We start from the raw sequence: 27,250 nt of genomic DNA, 5'->3' as shown, positions 1-27,250 counted from the left end.
AACCCTTTTAGGAAAGTAGGGAGTTTTTCCAAAGGTTGCAGAGCATACCTCCGCCTCTTTTTGGTGAGCTGTGCCCATGTCACCAGAGCTGAGCAGGGCTGAGCACCACATCACTTTCTCAGCAGAGAAAGGCATTTCAGAAGTCAGGTGGATACTGAGAGTGGCAGCGCTGGAGAAAACCAAGACAGTAGGCAGGGGAAGATGGCTTTCTGGTGGTGCACGTGTAAGAGATAAGGATCCACTCAGGATGCCACCTCTCCCATTGCCCGCTGTGCCAGTGCCAAATCCCTTGTGCACAGCATGACAGAAAACAGCAGCGCAATGCTCCTAACCCGTACAGCATCAGGCTTGACAAGGGAGGGGATAAGAAGATAAAAGATGAGTTTTGTTTTATTATAGTTGACACGCAGGCATCACATTATCTTAGTCATATCGAGACTAGGTAACTAAATTGCCAGGTTTAATGTTTCGGGTCACATCAGGGAATAGTTTTACCAGCAGATGTAAAGATCATCCTTTGGAGTGGGTAGCACTCAAGGTCAGAGTCAGCAAATCCTCCTCTAAAAATAGACTGTAGTTGCAAAGTTAGTAAGATTTCTTTTGTCGTTCTGCCACACTTCACAGGACCCAGCTACCCAGAGCACCCCCCTAAGCTTACAGGTAAGGCTAAGCAATATACATTTTCTGCTGTATTTCTTGTGCTCCTTTGCTTCCTTTTATAACCCAGCTTAGTAAACCAAGGAGACGGCTGAGAGCTGGCTGACTTTCTGAGGTAATCGATAACTTCATAAACTTGTTGCAGAGAAAAAAAGGGGAAAAAAAAGCTTAAAATTATTGCAGAGTCAAAGAGGGTTTGAAAGTATAATTTAAAAAAAAAAAAAAAGACCACAATTTGGTCATGTTACAAAAATGACTTTATAAAATAGGAGATGAAGTGCCAAAACTGTATTTATCTTAGAGATAATTTCAAGTTACATTTTAGAAGTTAAGAATGAAAATGCAATTTTTCAAGCTTTTGTGACATTCATCCCAGAATATTTTGCTTACTCTTCGATAATTGCTCCACCCTCCAGTCAAATCTAACTTTTCCAATTGAATTACAATTCTCTCAGATGACGCCGTGTTTTAAGTTTCTTTGGGTACTCATAATATTTAATGAAATCTCAACTTAATCTGTTTCAAATTAACTAGTTCAGTCAACAATAAAGAATGAGGGCAAAAATAAGTTTTTAAAAAGTCATCAGTGGCTTAGAAATTCATTGAAATAGCTGGTTAGTTTTGAATATTCACAGCAGGAGGGTCTGAGAAATAATTGCACAGAGGCTATGATTCTTCTGGTTTTAAACTGTTTAAATACAATTGCATTGGATGAACTATTTTACAGTCCCTGAACACTTTAAGCATAAGAATGCAGGGGTAAAATAAAGGAACCAAAGTAAACGACAGTTTTTGAAGAAGACTAGGACAGGAATAAGGAACACGGGATTGTGTTATTCTGCACTCATGTATACTACAGGTACCTCAGGGATTTCCAGTTTTGGATGTACATGCACCACTTGGCTTAATTCTTTTAGGGCTCTCTCAGAGAAAGATTTTTCAAAGGACTTACTCCTCCCTCCCAGGAAGTATTTGTAGAAAATGCATTTTTTTGGTCTAGTGTTAGGGGAAAAAAGCCACCCAAGGAACCTTTGCAGCACTGTACTTCACTGCAGTACCCTGGGGCACAGCGAGTGCCAGGTTACACAGGAAAGCGTCCAGCTCCTCCTGGTATTGCCAGCGTTTGGAGTCTGAGCAAAACGTCACGGGGATGGCATATCAGGGAGCAGCACTTTTAGATTTGTTTAGTTAAATCATCCAACAAAGCAAGCTTTTCTTACTGCAGCTAACCAACTCTCAGTTCACGTACTTTGCGTCATGAAAAGCTTAGAAACCGAAGTGCTGTTTACCCTCCTCCCAAGTGCAAACACTGTGCTCCAGACAGCATGTGCATTGGCTTCTGCAAGGAGAACTTTCCAGTTTATAAAACAACGCTCTGCTTAGTCATACTCAAAAAGAGTAAGTACTTTTTCACCCTGAAGGAAGGTATGTACCTGGCATGCTGGCTGGAAATGGAAGAACAAAACATTTCTTAAGAATTCAGGAACTTGCTTAATAGATCCCCTCTCACTATTTTTGGAGACCCTCAGTCATTAAAGCTGATTTTTGTCTGCCTTCAGCACTGAGAGAGTGCTTACCTGGACAGAGGGTAGTAAACTGCATTCAAGCCTTTTGCACATTGTTTTTGAAAGTGTAAGAGAATTGGTATGCTCCATCCTTACCTTCTCTCAGGTACTTCCATCTCTTGTACACACTTGTTACAGACACTGTTTCTCCACAAAGGTCTTAGATAAGGTACTTATTAAACTGAAAGAAATAAGTAAATAAAAACAAAAGCAGTATTTTTTCCAGTTGTCTGAAACCCAAGAAGGTCTCAGGTTTGGACCTTCTGGAAGATAGATGTCCTCTGATTTCACTGGTGTTGAATTCTACCTGATAAATAAAAACATTCAAATAAGTTGGCTCTCCATACAACACCAGAAAAGAAAATGGGAATCATTTCTCAGTAACAAGCACTTCATGCACAAAAATTATTTCTTAATCATAATTAACTTTATTGTTGTTCTTTCAAATTTAGTATTTGTGGCAGTAGATAAATTCAGTCCCCAGGCTTCAGGGTCAAACCACTGGCTAATTTCAAGGGTGCCATGTTTATCTCCTACTGCACTGGTGTGAGCATAAGGTCTACTGAAAGTGTCATTACTTCTGTAGACTTCTCATGAAAGACCCAGAGCTGACAGATAGATAGTCTGCTTTGGTTATTTTCTTTCCCTCCCTTGGCATCTTGAAAAAAAACCCTGAAGATATCACAGTTCCACTCCTTTTTCAGAGCTGTCATGAGGAAAGAGGTAGGAAGCAAAATCTGAAAGCATCAAAACAGGAATAAGATTAAAATCTGTCTCCACACTTACAACTAGGTTATATATTTAGGTGTTTGCTGGATGCTGAAAACCTTCAATTCCCAGGTAAACCAGAAGAATTGTTGATTGCTTGGTATTTTCAGGGAGAAGCAGCTTTTAGACAACTCTCCAAGTGCAAAACTGAGGCTGGTACACCTGTGCACACCAAATTAAATTTAATAAAAGCAGCATCAAAAGCCCCACTAGCACAGGTGATTGATGTCATATGGGCTGGGAAAACTCCCAAAAGCAGGAAACATGGGTGGTAAAGAATTTAAACTATTCTGCTATATAAATATGGACTGAAGCAGGCATTAAGGCAACAAGCCCTGTGCCCTATGTCAGGCAGGACAGAACAGCTAACAGGATTACAGTTGTTCCTTCTGAAGGAAAGAACGAGGAAAATTATCTCCTGTCTCCATTTTTCTTCCCACCTTTGATTTGTTTAGCCTCTCTCGCTGCATGTTTGTATCCACACCATTGGGCTCTGACCTTATTGGGGATCCGTAGCCTCAGGCACACAAACACAGCTGCAAATTGGCAGCATACGCGTGGCAGTGGGCTCTGGTACTCTGGTACGTACGCTTGGGACAACAGCAGTGATGGAGGAACCCCCCTGGGTCAGGGAGGGGTGCAGAAAAGGGGAGAGGGTACGTAGGTCCTTGCAAAGGACAAAGGCAAATGCAATCCTTTTCTGTGCATGCCTGCTTTTCTTCTTCTTTCTTTTCTCTCTTTTAAATCTCTACAGCTGACTTGGATCTTAACTCCCAGGCATAAACCTTGCCAAATTGTTTGGCATCTTTATACACAGCGCTAAGGCTTCCACAGCATGTTGAGCCAAAAATATTAAGAAACATAGTATTTTGTTATGTAGATAATGACCTATAGCTTTCAGTCTCAGAGTCCTCAGAAACTTCCACCACATCTGGAAAACCAACATTAGAAACATACACATCACCACTGAAGCTCTAACGTTCACCTCTAGATATGAACCTCAGTTCTGTCTCCCCATCTGTGGGATTACCAAGCTGTACATGGCTGATGTTTCCAAAAGCATTAAATTAAGCCTCTACAAATTTTGGGGTGGGGGAGGCCCATCCCTCCAGCTGAACACAATTGAAAATGGGCCACTATGTTCTGTGACTTCCCAGGGCTTTCCTGGAAAATTTGGGTTAATTTGAGTAGATCAAGGGACTCAAGAACAAGGTGCAGAGAGGAAATAATTCACTGCCATATCACTGCTCCAGCCACTAGACTGTGTTTACTCTCTGAATTAAACAGCAGACAGACTTGCAGATTTTCCTTTTTTCCCCTGCACTTTCCTTCCTCCCTCCCTGTTTTGTTAAAAAATAAAATAAAAAAGTTAAAGAGCTCTGAGAAATTCCATTTGGCAGCTGTAGAGTGGATAGTGAACATAAAGAAGAGATTCCTTTGCTGCGCCTAATGCATGCTGCTTATCCAAATTAGCCACACAATTACTTCTATCAATGCAAAAATAGTTTAATGTTTTTTTTCTAGTGCACAGCACTTGAGAACGACTTAAAATGCAGTGTAATTTGCTACAGTGTATGTCCTGAAGTGGCTCGCTAATGAAAAGAGGATTAACTCTCCATTATTCTGAATTACCATTTTGTGAAATCACTAACAATATTTTCATTTATATACATATAACCCAAGGGGGAGAAATATTCCAGCCATCCAAGTGATTAACAAATAAAATTCATTAGATAACATGCACTTTGGTCTTATTTATGAAGAGAAAGATTAGGGTATAAAAATGCAGATGACTGAATTTTTATCATCCTCGTTCTGATAATACACTTAAGTCCATGACAGCATAATTGGTGAGCACCGGCAGTTCAGCGTTACACGCACAGGCTGGATCGAGAAGCAGAACCCGCAGGATGCCGGGCTTGGCAGACAAAACCTCGCAGGCTTGAGCATCCTACCCCGGTCCCATGAGGCGGACCCGGCCCTCGGCTGCTGACCAGCCAGCGCAGGGTGGGTGCAGCGGGGCAACGGCAGGCCTCGGCAGCTCGCACGGGCAGGCCTCGGCATCGCACGGCAGAGAGCCAGAGAGGAGCCGTGGCTTGGGCGTGGGGGAAGAGTGGGACGAGCCACAGGTTGCTCTGCCCCGCTGGAAGGGAACTCCTGGCCCAGATGCAGGGCTCCATTCCTCACTACCCCCCGAAGCTGGGGTCAAAGCTTCCTGCCGAGCAGAACCTCTCTGGGAGAGCGGCAGTTCCCGCTAGCTGACTCTCCTCTTCATCCCTCCTCCATGAAACAAGAAAGGCTGTCCTGAGCTGGAGCAGCACTTCCAGGAGCAAGCAGGGTGCAGAGTCCCCTATGCATAGGGCACGAGGACCATCCCTGCTCCAGAGAGCTTTCACATCCAAGGTTGCGTGTCCCAGCACGGTGTGGTGCCATGAAGCGACTGCGAAGCTGGTACAGGAAAGCTGCCCTGGTACATCATTCAGCCTGCGCTAACCAGCCTGTAAGGCAAAGCATTTTAGCCCAAAAGAAGCACCACAAGGGGTGGGAGACTGCTCCCATGAGCCTGTGCTGGGGTAACCCTGCCATCCAACTGCATCGGGACAACACCCTGCAAGGGACGGTCTCCCCTCCCCAGAGATCTGCAAAAGAAATCTGAGCTTTCCCTGCCTGGGCTTGTGCTAGACAGCCATCCTTATATAGACAAACAATCATCCTTATATCCACAACAGCATTAAGAACAACAATTAGAAAAAAAAATTCCAATCCACTTTTCACTTTTTAATCAAAGAGGGCAGGCCTAGGGAACAGTCTTCCCTCAGCTCCATTTGGCGTACACAGAACAGTCAATAAGAGATGAGGTCAGACATCTTTGGTTCCTGGAAAGAGACAAGCCTTTCTGTCCTCTCCCCAACCAAACGCTTCATGGCAATTAATTCCGGAGCTCAAGTAGCAAACCAGTCCCTTTTTCCCCCCTTCCCCTCCTCCTAGTTAAACTCTGTTACTTCTTACTTAGTCTAGAGACAAATCTGAAATACATAATTTATTAGAGGAATTTCAGCTGATGCTTTCCTGTGCTCTAATTCAATTTAAAAATCCCTGCAGCAGATAACATTGGCAAGGCATAAAAGAGCAGAGCTTACTTGAAAGTTCAGGGAGCATATGGCTTCCCAGGACAGACAGAAACGAGTATTTCTCAGCAGAGGTCTAACTTTCAGAGTGCTAACCGAGCTTCAAACTGAGACGGTGTTACAGTACCACAAAGGATCATTTGCAGATGTAATTGCCCTGTTTTGAGGTCTGCAGCCTAGGAACAGGACTATTGGTGTAACAAATCAATGTGCCACGGCCACCGAGCGTGATTACTGATTACATTGCTTTCTCTTCTTTCCTTTGTTTCCTCCCCTCCCATTTCATGGAGCCGTGAATAAAAGCACAGCCAGTCCTTCAGCATCAAGGCAACAGGCTCTCAGTTAAGATAATGCCTTACTAGACAAATAACAGTTCTTATCAAGTGCTAGATAACCGCCTATTCACTCCCAAAGTCAGACTGTATTAGATTTGTATCTCTGACAGTCTAACATTATCTACGCTGTTGAGTCTGCATGTAGAATTAGCATAATTCTGGTAGGGGAAGGAAAAAGGGGCTCCTGGGGGCACAGAGATGGGACTTGGTGCTACTCAGAGGCACATAAGACCGAGCCCAAGGTAAATTTCCTAGAAGCTGGAATTCTCAGAGGCCTATACAAATCTCAACAGAGGACCACTTAGCTAAACATCATCATCATATTTTAGGAAGCTTGGCTGAAAGATAGATCCCCTTGCCAGTGAAAGCAAGCCAATTTTTGAACAAAGGTGTACATGTGCCAAACAAAAACTGGCTCCACAATCTTGCCTAGCTTTGGAGTAGGAAAACAGGAATCATTTGGCTTTTTCAAGTTTTGCAGAGAAACAGAACATGACAGGCACAAAAGAGCCCAAAGTGAGGAAACAAACCCCATGGGTACATGGGATGTCAGTGAAAAATGGCCATCCTGCTTGCAGGAGAGCTCTACAACAGCTGCATGAAGCCACTAGCCAGATTTTTATAATTAAAAGGACACAAACCTCACCAGCAGCCAACACAAAAAAAATTGTGGGAGCCACTACAGAATTTGTCGCCTGCAAGAAAGGTGGATTTTTGGCAGGCTGTACTCACATACTTCATAAGATCAAGCTCAACTCTGCTTCTTGTTGTTACGAGTCTCCTATGGAACTGCAAGGTTCAACTTCTCCCTTCAAGGGGATGAGAGACAGGAGTAACCTCTGCCCTGAGACATCAGGGAGTCCAGCAGGAGAAACAAGACAGACCCAACAGCGAGATGGAGCAAAGTCTGCAGCAGAAGGCTGGCAACACGGAAAAAAGGGAAACTTGTTTCAGAGGACAAGAGGGGAAGATGGTTAAGTGACAACTGTCGACAGGGTAAATAGGAGGTCAGGCGTGTGGCCAGCCCCAAATTCTAGTTCCTAGAGGTTTGCTGTAGCTTGAAGATGATCAGCTGCATGAGCAGTTTATCTTCCTGCTGACCACTTGCAGAACAAAACATGCTTTGCCTTCAGTAATGTGCAAATTCATAGAAGAAAACCAGAAGGAGACATTACAACACCTATGTCCCTCAAAATAATCCTTCTCCGACATTGTGCCTGGATCTGCGACCTCAGTATTTGTCTGGTAGTGTGCAGAATTTCCAGCATTGTTAATTTGGACTGAAAAGCTCTCATGTACACCTTTATTACTTGTCAATCACTCCCTTGCTTCTTCTTCTTTACTGAGAATACATGATTGTACTGTACCTTAGCTTTCCCCCTGCAAAGTTTTCTTCAAGTAGTCAAAAAATCAAAATAAAAAATAATCTGAAAACCCCTTGACCTAAATGCACCCAACACTGTATGCGTGGGGATACCACTGGCCAGTGCAGTGCCACACTTGAGCTGCACCTGCAGCAGCTGGTACAAGGGTGTCTGTATCACAGTTATTTCACTGGGCTTTTACCTAAAATACTTCAGCTGCAGGGGATTAGGAGACTTAAACACGGATGCAAAAACCTCACCTGATTAAGAGACAAGAATGTTCTTACAAACCTATAGTTATGGCCTATGGCATGGATGGGGGAGGTGTCGAATCTCAAAAGTTAGCCTCTGGCCTTTAACTTCACTCACCAGCTTTGTGAAAACTCCAGGTTGCCCTCCGAGGTCCTGCTGCTTGCGGGTCAGTGCCCAGAGTGCTCAGCTCCTGGGTAAAGCCCAGCCTTGGCAAGTGGGGGAGGAGAGAGACGACCTAACTGGGCTGTAACTGCCGACTCCACAGCTGAGGGAAAATACAGGGGAAAGCCTCAATCAGGACAGCAGCTGAGGAAATCACAGCAAACAGGAGAGAATCTGTGGCCTCAAGAGATGCATAAAGCTGACACCAAAGGGTTCAACACTAGCAGATAGCTCGAACATCAAGGTTGTCAGTTCTGAGCAACACAGCCCTGACAGCATGGCCAGGCAAAGGGTGTTGGGTTTGGCAACATTAACGATATTCTGATTTTAGCTACAGGATAATCTGTTTATCAGTGCTCCTTCCTACTCACTAGGTTAAAAAAGAAAAAGTGAACCTGAAAAGCAGGAAGTCTTTGAGACCATCCTGGCTAAAAAAATATTTTGTCAGTCAGTGGTGCTGCAAAAAAGCAAACTCATTCCTGCAAAAAGCCTGTGAAGTTCAGCATGCAGGGCTCCATTAGGATCGTGAAAGAGTAGAACAGGTACACCCAGCATTCACCTGAATGGACACATTCAATCTCCCTGACCTGCTAAAATCACATAAAAGAAAAGCTTTTAGGAGATTCACAATCATAAAGAAACATCTTAAGTTTCCCCCACTCAGTTCCCCTAGCTGCTCTAGATCCCTTGGATCAGGCTGCTAGACCTACCAAATCCTTTGTGGATTTTCCAGGAAATAAATTCCCAGTGGAGACCGAACTTCAGTGCTCACAAACCTTTGGCTTTTGTTCCCATTGCTGGTAAGCTTGTCTGACAAAGCATTCCTCGCCTAGTTCAGGGGAGGCAGAAATCCCGATGTGAGTCTGTGTGCCACAGAGCAGGTACATCCAACCCCATAGCAGGTACATCCAACCCCATAGCAGGTACATCCAACCCCATAGCAGGCCCAGCCTGATCGCACCTGGACAGCGCTGCTCCCAGCGTCCCACAGCCGGAGCAGAACTTGCTTTCTGCTTCCTCAGGTCAACATTCTGTTTTGGTTGCATTCCAGACACTAGCACATCCTCCATGGACAAGATGTCATCAGCAAGTTTGAACGCTGCGAAGAAAAATGCGTACACAGCAATCAAAGTGGATCCTGATGAAGATTACTGTACCCCAGGTGCATTTGAATTAGAGCGACTCTTCTGGAAAGGATGCCCGAAGTACACTCATGTCAATGAAGTTTGGCCCAACCTCTACATAGGAGATGAGTAAGTGTACATAGTACCTCTCTACATAGCAGATGAGTAAGTGTACATAGTACATCTCTTCTACATAGGCGATGACTAAGCTGTACTAAGTACAGCTCACCACAGCAAGGTATTTCTTTCTTCCTCCTACCCATTTGTTAGTATTTAGCAGTGATGATGTGATCTGATGAGCTACTGACAGATGCCAGAGTTCGACAGAGCAATCAGAGCCTGGCATGGCCCTTACACGTACGGGCACACAGTGTTGGTTGCTGTGCAGCAGGGTCCGCTGTTAAAGGCCGAGTAACAGGAGCAGTCGTGGCACCAGTGTAGGCTGCAGAGGTTCGAGCTACTCACCATCCATTTTTAACTGTCTCATTTCAAGGAGCAATTTGTCATGTATCTCAAAGTCCTGCCACGGTTACACTGACAGAAGGGCACGGCCCCCATGGCTCGACTGCAGATTAAGTTGGTTTAAGCCTAAAATGTAATTCTTGAAAAGTGACTGAAGAGACAGCTCAACCCGCAGTGATATTTCTGCATCTCCAAGCCTGTGCTTGTGTACATGGAGTACCCTGCATTTCCAAATTGCTCAAGAGATTAAAACAAACAGAACCCTGTGGAAGGCAAAGCTGCAGAGATGTGTCTCTCTGATCAGACCAAGTGTGATTTGGAAAAAACCCAAACCCACAAAACAGACTTAGCTCTGCTGAGCACAGGACTAAGCTGGAAACAGCCTATTCTGACAGGCAGGGATGACTGCTGCAGCGAGGAGACATGCCATCAGAAAATCTCCCAACCCAAACCCTGAGCAGAGCAAGAAAGCTTTTCTTACCCCTTAGGCATTATTGGTCCCCTTCCCATTTTCCTCTACACCCTTCACTAACATGACATTTATTTTACATCATCACTGTAAGGCACAAGCAGGAGCCCCACTGGCTCCAAAGTTCTCAATAATTTTTTTAAAAGGCCCTAAAATTCATCTGTTGCCAGCTTATAAAAGAGGAAAGATATACAGCTTTGAACATTACAAGTCTCCTAATATCATCGACCAATTACTTATGTGGCGCCAGAGGCAACAGAAAGACACACAAGAGTTCTGGGCTTTAACCAAGCCAGGGCTCCCACTTTAGAGACAGAGGGGAAAACAAAAAAAAAAAAAAAAATATTTTAAGGCATGGGAAGAGCCTGGCAAAATGACTGAGGAGCAAAGGAAAGCAGGGTTGAGTTGTTCTCTCCCCATCCTACCCTGCCCGTCTTGTTAGATATTTCTGACTCAAGATTCAGGGTAAAGAACAGCCTCTCCTGGCATTTATTTCCTACTTCCTTCTTCAAAGTCACCAGCAGAATTATCCTGAATGAAGCCAGTAGAATAATTTCCCTCTTAACTCTTTGATGAAGCTACGGCTCTGCCGTCTGAGCAAAGGGATCTAACGAGACAAGCCTTTGGACAGTCAGTCTCCCAGCCCAGGACACCAGGCACTGACTCCTTCATGTAATCGACCGTTCCTGTAGCAGCGGCTTGTTACACTTTGTATTTAATAAATGCTAGGAGGCACAGCTCTGACTAGAATTCGCACCCGCACTCTGTACAAACTAACCAGAGGAACCGAAAAACAAGTTTCTTGAGAGGCAGAGCTGCACCCACGTACACTGGGCAGTTTCTTATTTCTGCAGGGGATGGGTCTTAAGTCAGGAGGAAGAGCAATGGTGCTTCAAGGGGAAACAAGTCCCCCGCTGTGACCGGGACAAAGGAATGAGAAAACCAATTGAGAAGGATAAAGAAGCGGGGAGCAGAGAAGGGGTGAACTGAAATAAAACTTCCCAGAAAATGGGGCTTCCTGCAGGAGAGTGACTGTTGTCAGCCAGATAAGGGCAAACTTGACATCCAGTAGCAGAAAGACTGAGATGAGAACTGGTCCACAGGCAAAATGCAGCTTTCATTACCACAACTAAAAATTTGATTTGAAGCAGGCAAAGTCCAGGGACACCTACATTTTTCCTAGGCCAGCTCCACATCTTACTTCTGACCAACAGCTTCCCCCTTCAGTGTGGCAGGGGGTTTTGTATTGTTTTATTTTAAGATCTTACTGTAGCACTGGTCGCCAAAGAGCTGCCATGGAGACATGAACAGATGTTGGGTGTATTTGCATCCTCAGCCATGCTAAATTAAGGTTGATCTTGAAAGAATTTAGTGGAGCTCATCAACAAAAATCAAGTGAACACACACATGCAGAGTTTATCTTCAGAGCCTTCACATCTGTGCTTCATTCCTGCCTCCTGCATTTACAAGGTTAACAGGACTTGTGACTGCTTATGGAAATGCTAATTAATTACCCTGACTACGTAACCACATCTTCCTTCTAATGCAATACAGGCTATCAAGGAGCCCTGTGAGGCCACTCAATCCTTTTGTTACAAGGCTTCGCTGCAGATGTTGCCCAGAGGCAATGAAATCTCCATGAGCCTGTCAGGCCCAGAATAATCAAAGCCTCAAAATATAACATGCTGTGTTCAGCTCCAATTGAAATTTTCCTCCAGCAAGTTCCAAGGACTTTTAAAGACCAGACACTGGAACTTGTAGGAGACAGACCAGTGATAGGAATAAAACATGCCTTGCCAAGATTTTGATTCATCTGCTACCAGGATCAGTGCTTGCATGTATCATTCTCACATCCAGAAGCCTTCTAAAGGGACAGCAAGCAGCTTTGTCTTGCTCCTTTCTCGCACTGGGCACCAGGTTACTTACACGGGCAGTTTCACTGGCTAATCCCAAGCCTGCTTGGTTCACTGCAGGCATGTGGAAAATCTCTGCCAGTTTTGCAGCTTGTAGTTTCTTCTTGCAGCTCTTCAGTGATCGCCTTATTACCTGAGATGATGTTCATGGTTCCACATTGCTGAATTTCAAATAATATTTTAGCTGAAGACAAAGGCCTCCCCAGATTTTGCTTTCATCTTAACCATCCTCTAGCTCTCATTAGTATTTAAAGCCTGATCAAAATTTCAGGTCTTTCTGTGTTCTCAAATGACTCCCAGAGGAAAAGAAGCCTTCTGGAGTCTAATTCCTTACAGGTTAAATATGAAAAATAACTTTCTGGATATGCAGCTGAGCTGAGCTTGCACTTCAAGAAAGCTATGGTCTGTGATTCCTCCAGCTGAGCCCCAGGACTTACGGTCATGAGAATTAACACAGGTAAGGTTCACCAAGACACACGAGTAGCTCAAACCTACAGACTGGGATATATGATAATTAAAATATATAACTAAACTATACACATATGCTTAACTAAAACTCGTTCTCTCCTCTTCCCTTTCTCCAGAAAAACAATACAGTATGGCTTTTCCCAAGTAATTAAGTAGAAAGACAATTTATACTGATCTAGAAGAAAACAGATGGGACTCACTCATGGTAGCAAATAGTTACCTCCCACTGTTTAGCATTATGAACTCCTAGGATCTACACCAGTATTAATCATACAAAAATAGGAGTGTATGCAGATTTAGATTGTAACAACACTCTTGAGGACAGAGTTTCAACTCTGTTAGTATGAGAATTGGCTGACTGTAACAGCAGTTTAACAATCCAGAAAAATCAGATCTGTAACACTGGACCACAAACCTCCTCAAGCAGCAACCATTTCCAAGACAAGTAACTATTCCCCACACAACATATCTCTGTCTATAGGTCAGACCTATATAGGTCTGTATTTCTAACACTTGGTGAGTGAAGTCAAGACCAGGAACTGACTACAGCACATGGGTTTGATGACTTTGCTGTACAGAAAGCAGAGAGGTATTTCCTGTATCTATGTTGTATCACTTACAAAAACAACATCTACCCTTTTGGGCTAGAGGAAAGCGGACTACTAAAACTTTTGTACCACATATTACGAAGATCCTGTTCAGTATTTTCAGTGGTAACTAAAAATTCTTCTAATTCACACTGAACAGGAGGTACCTACAGAAATGGAGCAACACCTCAGACGGAAAAGGGGATACAATGCTACGCTATCTATAGATTGCCTCAGTGCTGGAGTTACCAAAGGAAATTGGGTCAGTATTATTGGAAATTCTCAACATCTCTCCTCAGGAGGGAGAACTGCCAGATTTTCTTAAGAAAGTGTCAGTATTGCCTATATTCAGGAAGCTTCTTTCTGACACTGACCATCTGGTAAATTATCATCCAGCATCGAGCTTTCCTTCACCGTTTAAGAAAATGGAAAAGTTTGAAAGAGATGATTCCTCTTCTAGTAACGTGTTGCCTCAGATTTCCTTGTGTTTTGTCAATCTGGGTCACAGCAATCTGTGGCTTTAATAGTCTATACTGAAACAGGTTTGCATTGCTCAACCTTCATACGAAGCTTAAGAGACTTGGCTCTACCTAGAGCTCACAAGCATACCACTCGTCTGGTTGACCAGTACCAGCTACGAGGTGCTGATTTACCTGTGGTGGGAGCTGCTCTGCCCACATTCTCACGAGGCTTCAGAGGTTACTTCCTCTTCCTTTAGATGCACCTGGGTTTTCATCATGAGCTGCCATCTCTTCCCTTTGTTAGCCGCTTTTAACATACTTAATACTTGATGTGGAGGTGCAGGCTGCAGTGCTTCCAAGTTGTCTTCCCTTCTCTTGCAACTCCATTGGTTTGGGCATCTGTCTGATGAAAGCAGCTGGGACTAAAGCTTGTATGACAGTATTTTTGAAAAGAGAGAGAAGGGATTTGGTACACTGGAGACAGCAACTTGAAAGGATTTTCTTTCACATTATAACTACTTACGTTGTTGTTTCCAGAAGGCGGCACAGTTTGCTGCAGCATTTGCTTTTAATGCTATGAATCTTAGCTTTAAAACTGACAGCAGGCACAGTTAAAGTTTTGGACAAGCCCTTTACTTGCCCTTGTACAACCCAAGGGATGTAAATAGTCTTTTGGGAATCATCTGAAAATGGATGACATTTTTATTCGGGTCAGTTCTCCCTCTTGGTGGTAGTCTGTTATTATCAATATATCCCTATGTGAGAGAGATTTTATCTCAAATTTTCGCCATTTACATGGCATTCCCATATCAAAGTACTCCCCCTTGGCTAGGAACTTTAAAAACATGTTTATGAGTCCAACTGTCCTACAGTAAATGCAGGGTCTGATTCAGTAAAGCACTGAGCTTTTGCTTAACATGCTTTGCTACAGAGAGGAGGACTTCTGGGTATGCTTAACTTTCAGCATATGTTTATGTGCTCTGAATTGAAGAGCTGATGAGTTTTTACATGGGACCAATCTACCCAGTTCATCTCTTACTAAATGGAATTACACTGAAATTTTCACTGTTATCTCCCAGTGCCACGCTTCACCTTCTCTGCACAGGAACACATTCAAGGCAGACACTGGAGGCCACAGTTGCACCATGTAAAAGGAAATCAAGTGCTAATAGCACAGATGGTGGAGATACACAAAATGAAAACAATCGCAAGAGTAGTCAAATGTTTCTGGCTTCACCTACACTGGCATTTGTAGCAAACACTTCTTTACATGGATACTTAAAATTCAACCATAATCACAAAAACAGAAATATTATTTGCAATTTATTAGGAAACAGCAGCACCCAAAGAGGGGGAAAAAAGAGGAATATTGCTAGCCTGACTGTTAAACTCTGGTAGTGAGCCAATTGCAAGGGAAAAAAAAAAATCTGTGCCATTTCTAGCTGAAAGTGAATTAGAAATAGAGCTATAAATCCTCCAATAAGGCATATGATTCATATACCCCTGAATGATCCTATGCTATTAGTCACCTCAACCAATCAGATATTTGCAGATATTTCTGCTTGATTTACTCCATCTAAAATACTGATACTTCAGGCACGGTAAAAACTGCAAGGAAGACCAAAAGCATTCCCCTCTCCTTGGGATGTAACCAGGAGTATCATGCATAATGAAACACACACACACACAAATTAGGCTCTGATTGCACAGATAATGAGGGATGCTTCCACAACAGCATCCACACTACAGAGTCAGGTGAGGCTGGAAAGCAAGCCAGTCCTTCACACAAAGCCAGAGTTCACTGATGGCTAAAGCCGGTCCAAGCGGCACAGTAACATTTCCATTTACATGGGTCCCCCTATATGAGAGCTTCACAGCCTGTTTCTTGCTCTCTGTTAACTGGCAAACAACATGCTGCAGACACAGCATGACCTCAAGTTTAACTGTCTGTATTATGGCAGTGTCAGAGTCTCAGCTCAGGCCACCCCTGCCCAATAGTATTTATGATCCATAGGCGAGGTAAAGAAACAGCGGATGGGAGTGAAAAAGCAGACAAACCCGAGGCAGTAAGACAAGTGGTGGTCCAGCTGGGCTGTTTGCCTGGCTTTTGGAGAAAGGTTTACAAGGGGAAGAAAAAAAAAAAAAAAAAAAAAAGGAAAATTTTTGAAAGAACAGTAAAGATATCTTTTATGAAAATATAATTATCAATTAAAATCACCCTATCCCAAGCCTTGAGGAAAACAGTGTAAATTCTTCAGTGCCAAAGCCAGTGGAGTAGATAACCCTCCAAGTATTTCCTTGGTACACTTATGATTTACTTTAAAAATCAGAGATTTCACAGATGATGATTTAGTTACATCTAAGCATTTACAACAGGCTTTTTGTAACAGCATTCAAGGTCGATCCATTGCTGCTACTCATTCCATCTCTAGCCCAAGCCATGGGAAACAGAGGGAGTAACAGAATCCCAGAGTAGTAGGGGTTGGAAGGGACCTCTGGAGATCATCGAGCCCAACCCTCCTGCTGAAGCAGGATCACCTGCTATGAATATGCACAATGTGCATATTCCCAAACTCTAACAGGCCGAGGGCAAGGCGCCAATGCAAATTGTGATGCAAAATGGACACATAGCTGCCTTGCCTTTAATTGATTAAATAAAAAGGAGGAGGATGAATTCCATCCTAGGCCACAAATTCCCGGTATGCAGCTACAGGCAAGACTGGGAGGGGGAGGGGGAAGTTCTCAGGAGCCTGCTTATGCAGTTAGCAAAAGACAGTATCCCTTCTTTCTGAATACCTATTAAACCACCAGGGCCACTGAACACTTAAAAAATGAGATCTTTAAGAAATATAACAAGATTGAAGTGCGACTGCCAAACAAACGCATCAGATGCACCCACTGTGTCAAAAGGCAATCTCCTGAGAACCTAATCAAGGAAACAGGAAAATTGGATTTCAGGTGAATGTAACAGTGTCAAATGTTAATGATTGTCATGCGACCTATTGTTTGACATTGTCCTTGCTCAGAACAACTTCATTATTTAATTCAAATGCTATATATTAGCCTAAGCAGTGCTTGCAGAAACAAAAGTTTGGTAGTATCTACAGTCCATCAACCCTAAGTACACCGCAGTCCTACTTGCTATTCAGCATGCAGGACACCCCTTCAGGGTTTCTAGTTGAGCACAGATCTCTGACCTGAAACCATCAGTCTTTCATTGTTTGCTGGATACATGCTTTGGGCCAAGTCTGGTGAATGGAAATCATATTTTCTCTATCCCAGTATTAGGGAGGTAAAACAAAGTAAGACTTAATTTGAAACTAGAATCTTGTAGTTCACCTCAAGCACATCAAAACACCAAGAGGAGTAGTTATTCACTGCCCCTTTACTCTTCATCCAGGACATTTAATCTGTTTTTGAAGTACTGTCCATCCTTACAGTCCAGAACTGAAGTGCCTGGGCCGGCAAATTGTATAGAGCATATCCACCTGAAGAGAATCCTATGGCATGAGCCTCCTGAAAGGAGGGAGAAAAATAAATATCTTTCCAGGTCAATCACAGCAACAACAATGCAAAGGGAAGGAGTGAGCATTATTTAACCTGAGGTGAAGGTGGGAAGTCACAGCACGAGAAGCAAGATACTGCTGCTCCTCTGTCCTCCAGAGTCTACTGGGCTTAGGCAGGCATCAGCACACTAACTGGAGTTTTTATTAAATTGTCACATAGGGGACTTACGATATTATTTCATGGCAAAAATGCCAGTAGAGTCAAGACATTATCGTTCCTGTCCAGAAAGGAATTTCTGCAGGGAGAAAAATCTACTTCGAACAGCCAATTACCATAAGCTTAATTTAAATAAGAGAGAACATAGGTAAGACCTTCAGTAGCCACATTCCCATTAAATGCTCTAAATCACTAGGTTCTCGACTGCTCAAAGGGGGATTTTGACTTTGACAGAGGCTGGGAAGGTGGAGTCAACTTCAAGCTATTCTGAGCTGTCACCACTAGAATTATGAAACACAACAGGTAGCCCGCCACAGGCAGCAGCTGCATTCGCACACTGAAAGGTTCAGGAAACATTCATGGAGAGAGGTACTTTTGGTTGGAAAAAGCTGTTTCATGTCATGCACTAATTCATTATGGCAGCAGTAGTTATGTGAAAATATATTAACAGAATAAAGTCTATGTAATATTTTGGTAAAAACCTGACAGCTTTTCCAGAAGAAAACTTTCCAAAATTAAAAGCTTTTTATGATGGAACAAAAAAGTTTTTACATGCCTCTCCACAAACTCTGCACTTTTTGAGGAATTTCAGGCTGCTAGAAAGCATTTAGAGTAGGTGCTAGGCACACAAAAAATCTAGGATTTCCTCTCCTATCTGGCTTCCCTTGTCCAAGGGAAGAGAGGGCAAGAATAAATTAGAATATTGGGCTAAATACATGACTTTAAGCTTTCACTGAAGGCTAATATCCAATGTCTGTACCTAGTTCTTTTTGTCTAACCAAACATGAGAGTAAAAGGAAACCTGATAGGGAGTTATGACGACAGAAGGGTGATTTTTAATTATTTTTTTTTTAATAGAAATGGAGAAAAAAAACTCAGTAATTTCTTTTAGTGATGAAGAGCTGCTTTTTGAATACCAGATGATCTTACTATCTTGCTACTCACGTATCACTGAGTCTTTCATTAGTTTTGCAATATCTAGTGATGGGACAGAAGGGGAAAACAGGATTCATAGGTCCTATTTCAAGTTCTGTCACTGATTTGCTTTCATGACTTTAAATAATTCGTTCTTTCTGTATCTCATGTTTCTTCTTGTACAAGATGGATAGAAGCTGGTATTGCCTACATTTCAAAGGTGCCAGGAAAATAAATTCATTTTTAAGGTGCTCTAAGGACCTGGGAGAGATAGTTATGAAGTCCAGAAGGATCATTCACTCTGAATGACAGTATCTTAACAGCTTGACAATGGTACATGATGCATTTTTGAAGCATTATCAGTTTCATTAACATTTAGAACATACCAAATCAGAGATTTTTAGTGTGTTTTTTTTTTTTTTTAATGGCTTGCTGGGTAAGAAACTTCTTCACTTACATGACAGCTCTTGTTTTAACAGGAAAACTGCGTTAGATCGCTACAGCCTTGAGAAGGCAGGCTTCACCCACATCCTCAATGCAGCCCATGGTCAGCGGAATGTGGACACAGGACCAGAATATTATCACGACATGACTGTGGAGTACCATGGAGTGGAAGCAGATGATCTCCCCACTTTCAAGCTCAGCCAGTTCTTTTATTCAGCTTCTAAATTCATTGATACTGCACTTCAGGATGAAAGAAGTAAGGAGGGTGCTGAAAAGGGTTAAAAACAGTACAGTATTTACTCCATCTGATTATAAGCATAGTTGCACAGCATTCACCTTTGTGGGAATGAAACGAGTCCAATACAGTTTAACAGAGAACATAAAACTAGTAACAGGGAAGTCATCTGAAGGAAGGTAGTGATGTAACTAGGACTTTTCTCACTGCAGAGCTTCTACCAGCCCAAGAGCCCCTTACCAAGAACTGTGATGGAAGTTCACATCACAGCTTGCATTAAGATGTCCTGTATGACAGAGGTTTTTTGTTGGTGTTTTGACTCCTCCATAAACACATCAGAGACAACTTGACATGGCATAGGTTCCATGAATTAGCTGTCTTTTCCTTAAATTAGTCCCTATTAAGACAGGTTTAATGAATATTAGTTGCATAGCAGTGGGAATGGAACATGAATGCTCTGCAGAGATTCCAAGCTATCACTCCACAGCTTCTTGCTCTGCAGCATTAGATATACTCTATAAATATAAAAACCACCTTCCTACCTGGCCATCAGATCTACCCCAAGCTATAACAGATTTCCCTCTCTGCCATCTTCCAAGCAGCAGGGGACTGAAACAAGTCTGAGAGCAGAGATCTAGAAACATTTCGTTAAAGCCTTTGTAATTTCTCAGCTTGATTACTACAATTCATTATTTGCTGACCTCCAGCAGTGTTCTGTCAGAAAGCTTTGCACTGATGTGAAGCACTACAGTCTAGGCCTCACACTGGCTTTCAATATTACTCCTACTCCTTCTCCCCACGTGTTTTGTGGTTTTTTTTGTTGTTTTTTTTTTTAAATCTCTACAGGATATTTTCCCAGAAACCAGCTTAGAAACTTAAGGCTTTCCTGCTGACCTACAAAGACCTTAATATCAGAGGGTCACACATCAAGTTTCTAACCTTGTGTCAGCTTCTGTTCTTGGCTGTTTAGTTCAGTTCTCCTACCCGGCTTGCCCCCAATACCCAGCCAGGTCTTCACAATTTTACGCTTTCAGCAAGTACAGTCTACAGCAACAGTCCCTTCCCTCGTTCATGAGAAAGTCTTGAAAGCAGTTCAGTTTAAAAAAAAAAAAATAAAAAAAGGAAAGTCCTAATAGCAGGAGTAACTGCTTCAGAAGCTTACTTGCTTGTGAAGAAAGGTACCCGGCATTTCAAAAAAAGTATGTGAGAAGCACTGCCTTTGGGAAGGAGTGGATAACTATCAGCACCTGTGACTAGCCATGGCTGCAGGCCAGAGGTCAGGATCAGACTGGAGTAGCTGAAATAAGAAATGCAGACTTCTTCACTTCCCATCACCTCCTGTCCCTGTAACACCTTTATCTGCTGTGCTGAGGTAAAGAAATAAGCACAAGGGAAGCAGCAAAGGCTAGGAAAAAAAAATTTGCATCACAATAAATATTTGGGCAGAGAAGGATGGGACAGAGGGAGTATTAACCTTTTCGTTTCAAAACCACATCAAAGTCCAGGAAGTTCTGAGAGAGCATCAAGCACCAGCCCAGCACTGAAACATAAGACCAAATCAAAGAGCAACTGGATGAACTACAAAACAAAAAAAAATCCCATCTAAATAGATATCACCAACTGTAATCATTTCTGTAGCTGTGCACTGCCTGCCACATTCATGTGGTTTTCACACAAGATAGCTAGGATCTTCTCTGATGGAGATCAATAAAAAAAAATTACTGTAATACTCATGAAGAAAAAGAGCAAGCTCTTAATTTTCTCATGAGAGAAAACTAATGAAAGGACTATTGCGTGCATCTTCCTGACTGAAGCATCCAGACTCCTAAACATTAAGGATTTTATAGTAAGTAGCCAGTGGTAACAACATGGAACTTCAGTATATGGTCCTAAATACTGATCAGTAACAGCATTACACTCATTTTCTACTTTGTGTTAGAATCCAGCAAACGCAAAGAGAGGGAAAAGGTGGGGAAAAAAAAAAAGTTTTTACTTTTGTGACCAGAATGTATGTATTAATGAATTTGCGTCAGCTCTATCACATTGTTTGGGGTGTGACCTTCAGACAGCCAAGTGATCAAATTCATTGATTAGATAGATGTCTTCACACAATGCTTTTTGCTGGGAAGCTGCTCAATAGTCAATGTTGTTGAAACAACTTGTGCAAATGAAGAAGCCTCTCTATATCTGCAACAGGCCAGGAAGCTTGGCAATTTGGATGCTGTCAAAACACAGTCCTAATGCAGTAATTCTGACTTAACCTTCAAAAGCTTTGTGATGGTGAATAAAGTCCCTGATCAGACCAGTATTTGCAGACTTTAAGGATGGGCAGATGGACTTAGGAACAGTGAAAGTAGCTCAGTTACTGATAAGTTTTAGAGGCAAACTCAAACTGTTCACAGTTATGCATGCTATCATTCAGCTGTGTATAAACATTTCCCAAAAACTGCAATTCAGACAGCAGGACAGCTCAAAATTTATACCAGTGGGGCCTGATTAACCTGAAAGGAAGGCATTGAGAAGTTTTAAAGTTCCTTTCTATGCTACAGATTTAGTACATGTTCCCTTCGTGTCTTAGTTCCTCAGAATGTAAAGTAGAGGGGAAAAGCATTTTATTTTCATGCGAAGAGGTCATGGGAAAAAATACACTAAAGACTGAGATGATAAAAGCAATGTGAGAAGAAACACCAGACAAAGACCCAAGGCATTTGACCAAAGACACCTCAACATTCATCACTCCATCTGACTCTAGACTGCATCTAGACAGATTTTTCAAGAAACACAAGCCCAAGTCAAGTGACCAAAATAGTTCAGGGACCTGTCATCACTCAGCAGACCTCTGGCTCTGTGAACTAATACTTTATATTCAGCCACACCCTGAAGGATGTAAGTGGTCAAAGACTTTCCTCTTGGGGAATGAGGGCTCAGATTTTCCTTACGCCAGAACTGAGGAGACTACCAAATAGTACAGAGGGGACATGGCCCTGTGTTCTGCTGTAACAGGAGTCAGATCTTGAATATTCACATACAGGAAAGGAGACTTTCCTACAACCAGGAGGCATTTCAGAAAATTGTACAGCCATTTTTTTGCCTTTGTTAACACAATATAAACCTGCACATTTTCTCCTAGATCCCCTGCACTTGCCACCCACACAAAGCAAAGCCTTCCTTGTCCTATCACGTCTTTTATCACCTCAACAGCATCCCATTTACAAGGTGGGAAGCTCTAAAGAGAAGCACGAAGGGCTGAACAAATGAGAGTTTTCATCCGTTTCAAATATTTGCAGTAATAATAGAAGGGATTATCATTTTCCAGGAGAGGAAGAGGCACTTTTAGTTATCAGAGAGACTGGAATTTTGCCAAGATGCCTCTAAGACTATCTGCTGGGATTAGGATGCAGACTGTAACCATTAATCCTCTAGTGTTGGCAGTTCTCGACGCATCCATTACACAGCAATGCTACTTTTGCCAAGACATCCTCTTGTGCCTGGAAGCAAAGGAGTTAATCGGCAGGAGTCATGGCTTTGCACCCAACACCTCTCACTAGGCATAGCTGACAGAGATAAACTATTATTGGCCCTGATAGGATTTTTTTTTTCTCCTGTGGCAATTTAGCTTAGCAGGGTGTTAAAGGGAGTGCTCCAAATCTACTTCCTTCAGCAGTTCAACCCTTTGTGAGACCCCCTCAAGGGCTTTGAATCATTTTTGGAAATCTTTTGAAGTGTTTCAAAACCTGTCAATCAGACCTGAACCCACTTACTGTTCTCTTCCTCCACCTTCCCCAGACACAGCAAACTGGGAAGGTTCCACTTTGGCTTACGTCCTCGCTAGTACCTAAAGCCAAGGACTTTCTGCCTCTGAAAGTCCAAAGTTAAACCAAGCAATGTCACAAAGCTCAATCCTGAAGTACAGTTATTCAGGGATGAAAACTATTAGTAGAGACTCTTCATTTACAATATACGAGATAAGCCACTACTGCGAGGAGATAATCATATAAAACAGAGAGGTGGTGCTGGTGGGGAAATGTCATTAACGTGACAGCACAAGGGTGACTTGCCAGAGGTTTCTAAAGAAGTTTTTCTGCAGTTTAAGAGGTGGTTTCTTTCTATCCCCTGGTTACATGCCTATTAACTTCTATGGCCCTCCTTATCCTCTGCCCTCAAAAATATTGCTAAGCCTTAAAAACGCCTTGTTAGCTGTATTTTACAAATTAAGTATTTGGGCATAAGGTGATGCAATCTAGATCCTGAAAGACATTACTATCAGAACAAAAAAACCCAAAATTCGGTTAGCTTTTCTGTCTAGCTAGTAGAACTGACAAAGGCACCTCCGTGCACACCATTTATCCTCATGGATGGTTCGACAGCGTACCAAACCCTCCCACACCCTTGTGCATCAGACATTATGTCCAAACACAGAATTACAGACGCACTGCTTGTGAGGCATGCAAGATTAGGCTGCAGGGCTTGCTGCAGCCCCCAGGCCTTCTCTGCAAGCTTTGTTCACAAATACATTCAAATATACCTGGTTTAGGATTAAATGGGCACTCTCCGACGTAGATAGCATTCAGTTACTACAGTATGATTTACAGCCTTGGTTTCCCCATCTGTAAAAAGATGGGCCTTACAAAATGCTGGTAAAGATTGTCAAACAGAGCAGGGGGACTACAGAAACCTTCACTGTGAAAAACAGAAATTACCCAGTGTCATCTCTGCATCATTTCTCTTGGTTTCCACAGACAAGGTTCTGGTTCACTGTGCTATGGGTCGCAGCCGGTCAGCCACACTGGTCTTGGCTTACCTGATGATTTACAAGAACATGACAGTAGTGGATGCCATTGAGCAAGTATCAAGACACCGATGCATCTTGCCAAACCGGGGCTTCTTGAAGCAGCTGAGAGAACTGGACATAGCGTTGGCACTGCAGAGGAGGAACACCAAAAACAGCCTACCACGTGATGACGATGAGAATAGCACCACGATCTAGTATTGTTCCTGGCAGGGTTGTGCTACTGGAAAAGAAACTCCATAAAAGGAGGGGAGGGGAAGGTGTAGTTAATTACACAGTCACAAGGTTCATTTGTTATTTGGAAGGAAAAACAAAGTCATTTCAAATGCTGTCAAGATGAGAAAGAAGGGAAGCCAAATTTAAAACCCATCTTTTTACAATGTTCCAGCCTTAGCAGAATTTTTTGTGGCATCAACAAATAAATTTTACCCTCTGTAAAACAAGCTTTCACAGCACAAAAGCAGAAAACCCTCTTCTAGCCGAGTACCCCCAAAATCCTGATCCCAACCCAAACACATGGCATTTAAGAGTGGAGCTAGGCATTCCTGGAGAAAATTTGCAGGAAAAACATCAAGATGGTAACAGCGCAGATGAATTGGTAAGTTTAGTCCCAGAGTCCTGAAGGATTTTGCAGCAGTTTGTCTTTTTGTGCCGTTTTCTGGCATCTCCATTTCTTCTTTCACAGTAATAATCTAGGGCAGCACAATGTTTAGAAAGCCTCCAGACGAGGATCAACTACCCAGTCTTCACAATGGACTTTGCAGCAGACCATACAAACTAGAAACAAAGCAAGACCCCCGAGAAGGTCAGATGCATAAGCAGACAGAACGGACAATGGTTCAGAGAGATACATACACATAACATTTCAACAGTTTCAGTTTTAACTTGTTTCTCCTACATGATTCAACTGCTTGAACTTTAAAAGGTCCTATACAGACAGCATCCAAGTCAATTTACTAGTTCACAAAACTACAAACACCAGAGAAAATTATGTTACTACTTGTTTTCCTGCACTTGGAAAAAACTAACAGCTAGAACAATAAACAAGAAAAATAGGACGTCCTTTACATTGCTAAGAGAAAGTTCAACATTGAACTTGTGCAGCCCTAATAACCTCTAAATAACCAACTAGTTCTAATGAGAATTTATTTTTGATTAAAAAGGAAAGAGACACAGGTGAAGCCTTTAAAAAATATCTCCCAGTGACCTGACTAACCAGGAGAAAGCTGCTGCTGTGCTTCCAGACACCGTTTATATTTACCACTACCAAATGTTTCCTCCTGTCTCAGCTTTAGTCACCTTACTACATTATTGTGCTACAATAGAGTTGCTAGTAATTGTGTTTGTTGACAGAAGTTAGTCCAAATACACAAATGGGGACACTGGATCTACTTTTCTGCCTAAACTTAAATTTGCTCTATTTGATACAAATTATCAGTAACTGTGTTTTCACAGAAATGACAGTTTTGCCACCTCAGCAGTATTTGATATTCTTAAAATTTACTGTAGAGGAGGATCACAATTAAGCCATGTTCACCACGTTTGCATCTGCAAAAAGGTCAAGTCATCACCCTCCCTGCTGGAATTTTGCCTAATTCAGTGTATCAGATAAGAGCTATTTACTGCCTCAGTGCCCGAGATGAATGACCTAGCCAGCAACAGCACAGGAGAATTCTCTTGGTCTTTGCCAGGTGACAAAGACTTTGTCACTTTGGTGCACTATGGACTGCAGAAGTCTTGGTACTTTAAAAAAAACCAAGAACACAGGGCAGAAACATGCCACTGAGAACTGCAAGTATATGCTGCAAATCAAATAGAGTTGAGCACAACTTTAAATCATTTTTGTAGATGTTAACAGCTCTTTACAGGCTTAGCATCTCTAGTGTGAAGACTTTCCTATTCTTTCACTTCCTTTTGGGGCGCAAACCCCCATAAATCATTCTTCTCCAAACAGTAACTGTAGCTAAGGCTGCAGGCACCCATAATGCAATGCTTTTGACTTACAATTTGTATTTATCTGTATAATACAATACCTTATCTTCAAATTCTCAGACAGCAGAACACAATAAACAACTAAATTATTGTTAAAACCCACAAAACAGACATCAAAATGTAAACAATATTAATGAGAGATACACAAACTCTGGTAATTACCAAATTAAGTATCCCCTAAAAAAATAAAACAAAAAAACAACAGAAAAAAACCCAGAAATAAAAAGAGAACTCAAAGGAACTAACTTCACACCCCAAAAATAAATGACCAGTGACAATGTGGCTGTAAAGAGTCAAAAAATTCTTGGACGAGGTCCCTCGGCTCTATCTACTTCCATAGACCTCCAAATGCACCTTTTCAGAGCACCTTGCTGTCTACTGCAATTTAATTCACAATCCAGACATGCAACAGCTCTCCCAGCCTTGTGTCAGACAAGCCTGCCTTTCACACACAGCCCCGCTCTTTCACGCGCTCTGATGGAGAAAGCTGAACTTTCTCACCTCTATGGCAGAAGTGTGTTTCTTAGCATTAGCCTTACAGACAGGAATTCTGTACCAAATGATATACTAAAATACAACAAATATCTACCATGATTTCCCTCCATCAGGTTACAGGTTATTTTCTTTCTTGTATCCTGCATGATAGCTTGATGACTGCTGTAACTGGAGAAGGATTTGTACCTGATTTACATACAGAATTCTATTCAAACAAGGTTTTCTGGGGCCTGGAGGTGAGTATTTCTTTTGCAGTCTGAGACTTGTGCAAATACACAGGAAAAATTTTAATTTCCTGAGGCCCAGCTGCTTTTCGTGGAGACTGACAGAGCTTTCAAACAGCAGCCTCCCAACTAACGATAGAAAGCAAAATACTAGAACACTTAAGTAGTTCCCATTTTGTCCTGCATAGGAGATTAGGAAATTGGCACATGGCAACACTGACATAGCGACAGAAGAATGTATCAACAATTTCCAAAAGACAGGATTCCAAGCTACTCAGAAACTAAGAGCTGCTATTCTTGCATGAAGATGAAAAAATAGCACAAAACTGATTTCTCACGTAAATTAACAGAACCCCATATTCCAGTGTTTCTGCACTGGAAGGCCTTAAACATGGCTTAAACTTATTTATTCTTATTTAGTAGATGGGAAAAAAAACTACCAAGAATTTAACTTACTCAACTAAAGTTACGATAAAGCCAGAACTGTAATCCTACCTTCTATCATCTTACAAACTCCCTCCCTACTCCACAAAGCTCAAAACAACAACTTTTAATCAACGCATACCCCAGAGCTTCACTATGGAAGAGTTGACCTACACGGCCACATAGCTCATAAACAATGCTGGAAATATACAGTTTTAATACAGATAAGTATTAAAAGTAAAGGGAAGAGGAAGAAAAACAGAGCCATAGGTCTTTACTACACTGGTCACTTTGC

The 27,250-nt window shown here is 42.3% G+C and overlaps 1 protein-coding gene across 1 annotated transcript; it reads left to right on the top strand.

Moving 5' to 3' along the window:
- The first annotated feature begins 572 nt into the window (after nt 1–572).
- DUSP29 (dual specificity phosphatase 29) lies at nt 573–26,556 on the top strand. Its single transcript, XM_075758613.1, has 4 exons — nt 573–660; nt 9,283–9,484; nt 18,833–19,053; nt 23,772–26,556. Exons 2-4 carry the CDS (start codon nt 9,300–9,302, stop codon nt 24,017–24,019), a joined length of 654 nt encoding a protein of 217 aa, XP_075614728.1. The 5' UTR covers nt 573–660; nt 9,283–9,299; the 3' UTR covers nt 24,020–26,556.
- The last annotated feature ends 694 nt before the right edge of the window (nt 26,557–27,250 follow it).

The sequence above is a fragment of the Balearica regulorum genome, chromosome 7, assembly GCF_011004875.1.
Source record: "Balearica regulorum gibbericeps isolate bBalReg1 chromosome 7, bBalReg1.pri, whole genome shotgun sequence".
In the NCBI taxonomy this organism is placed as follows: domain Eukaryota; kingdom Metazoa; phylum Chordata; class Aves; order Gruiformes; family Gruidae; genus Balearica; species Balearica regulorum.
Note: the sequence above shows the minus strand (reverse complement) of the source record. Positions and strands in the feature narration are given on the sequence as shown.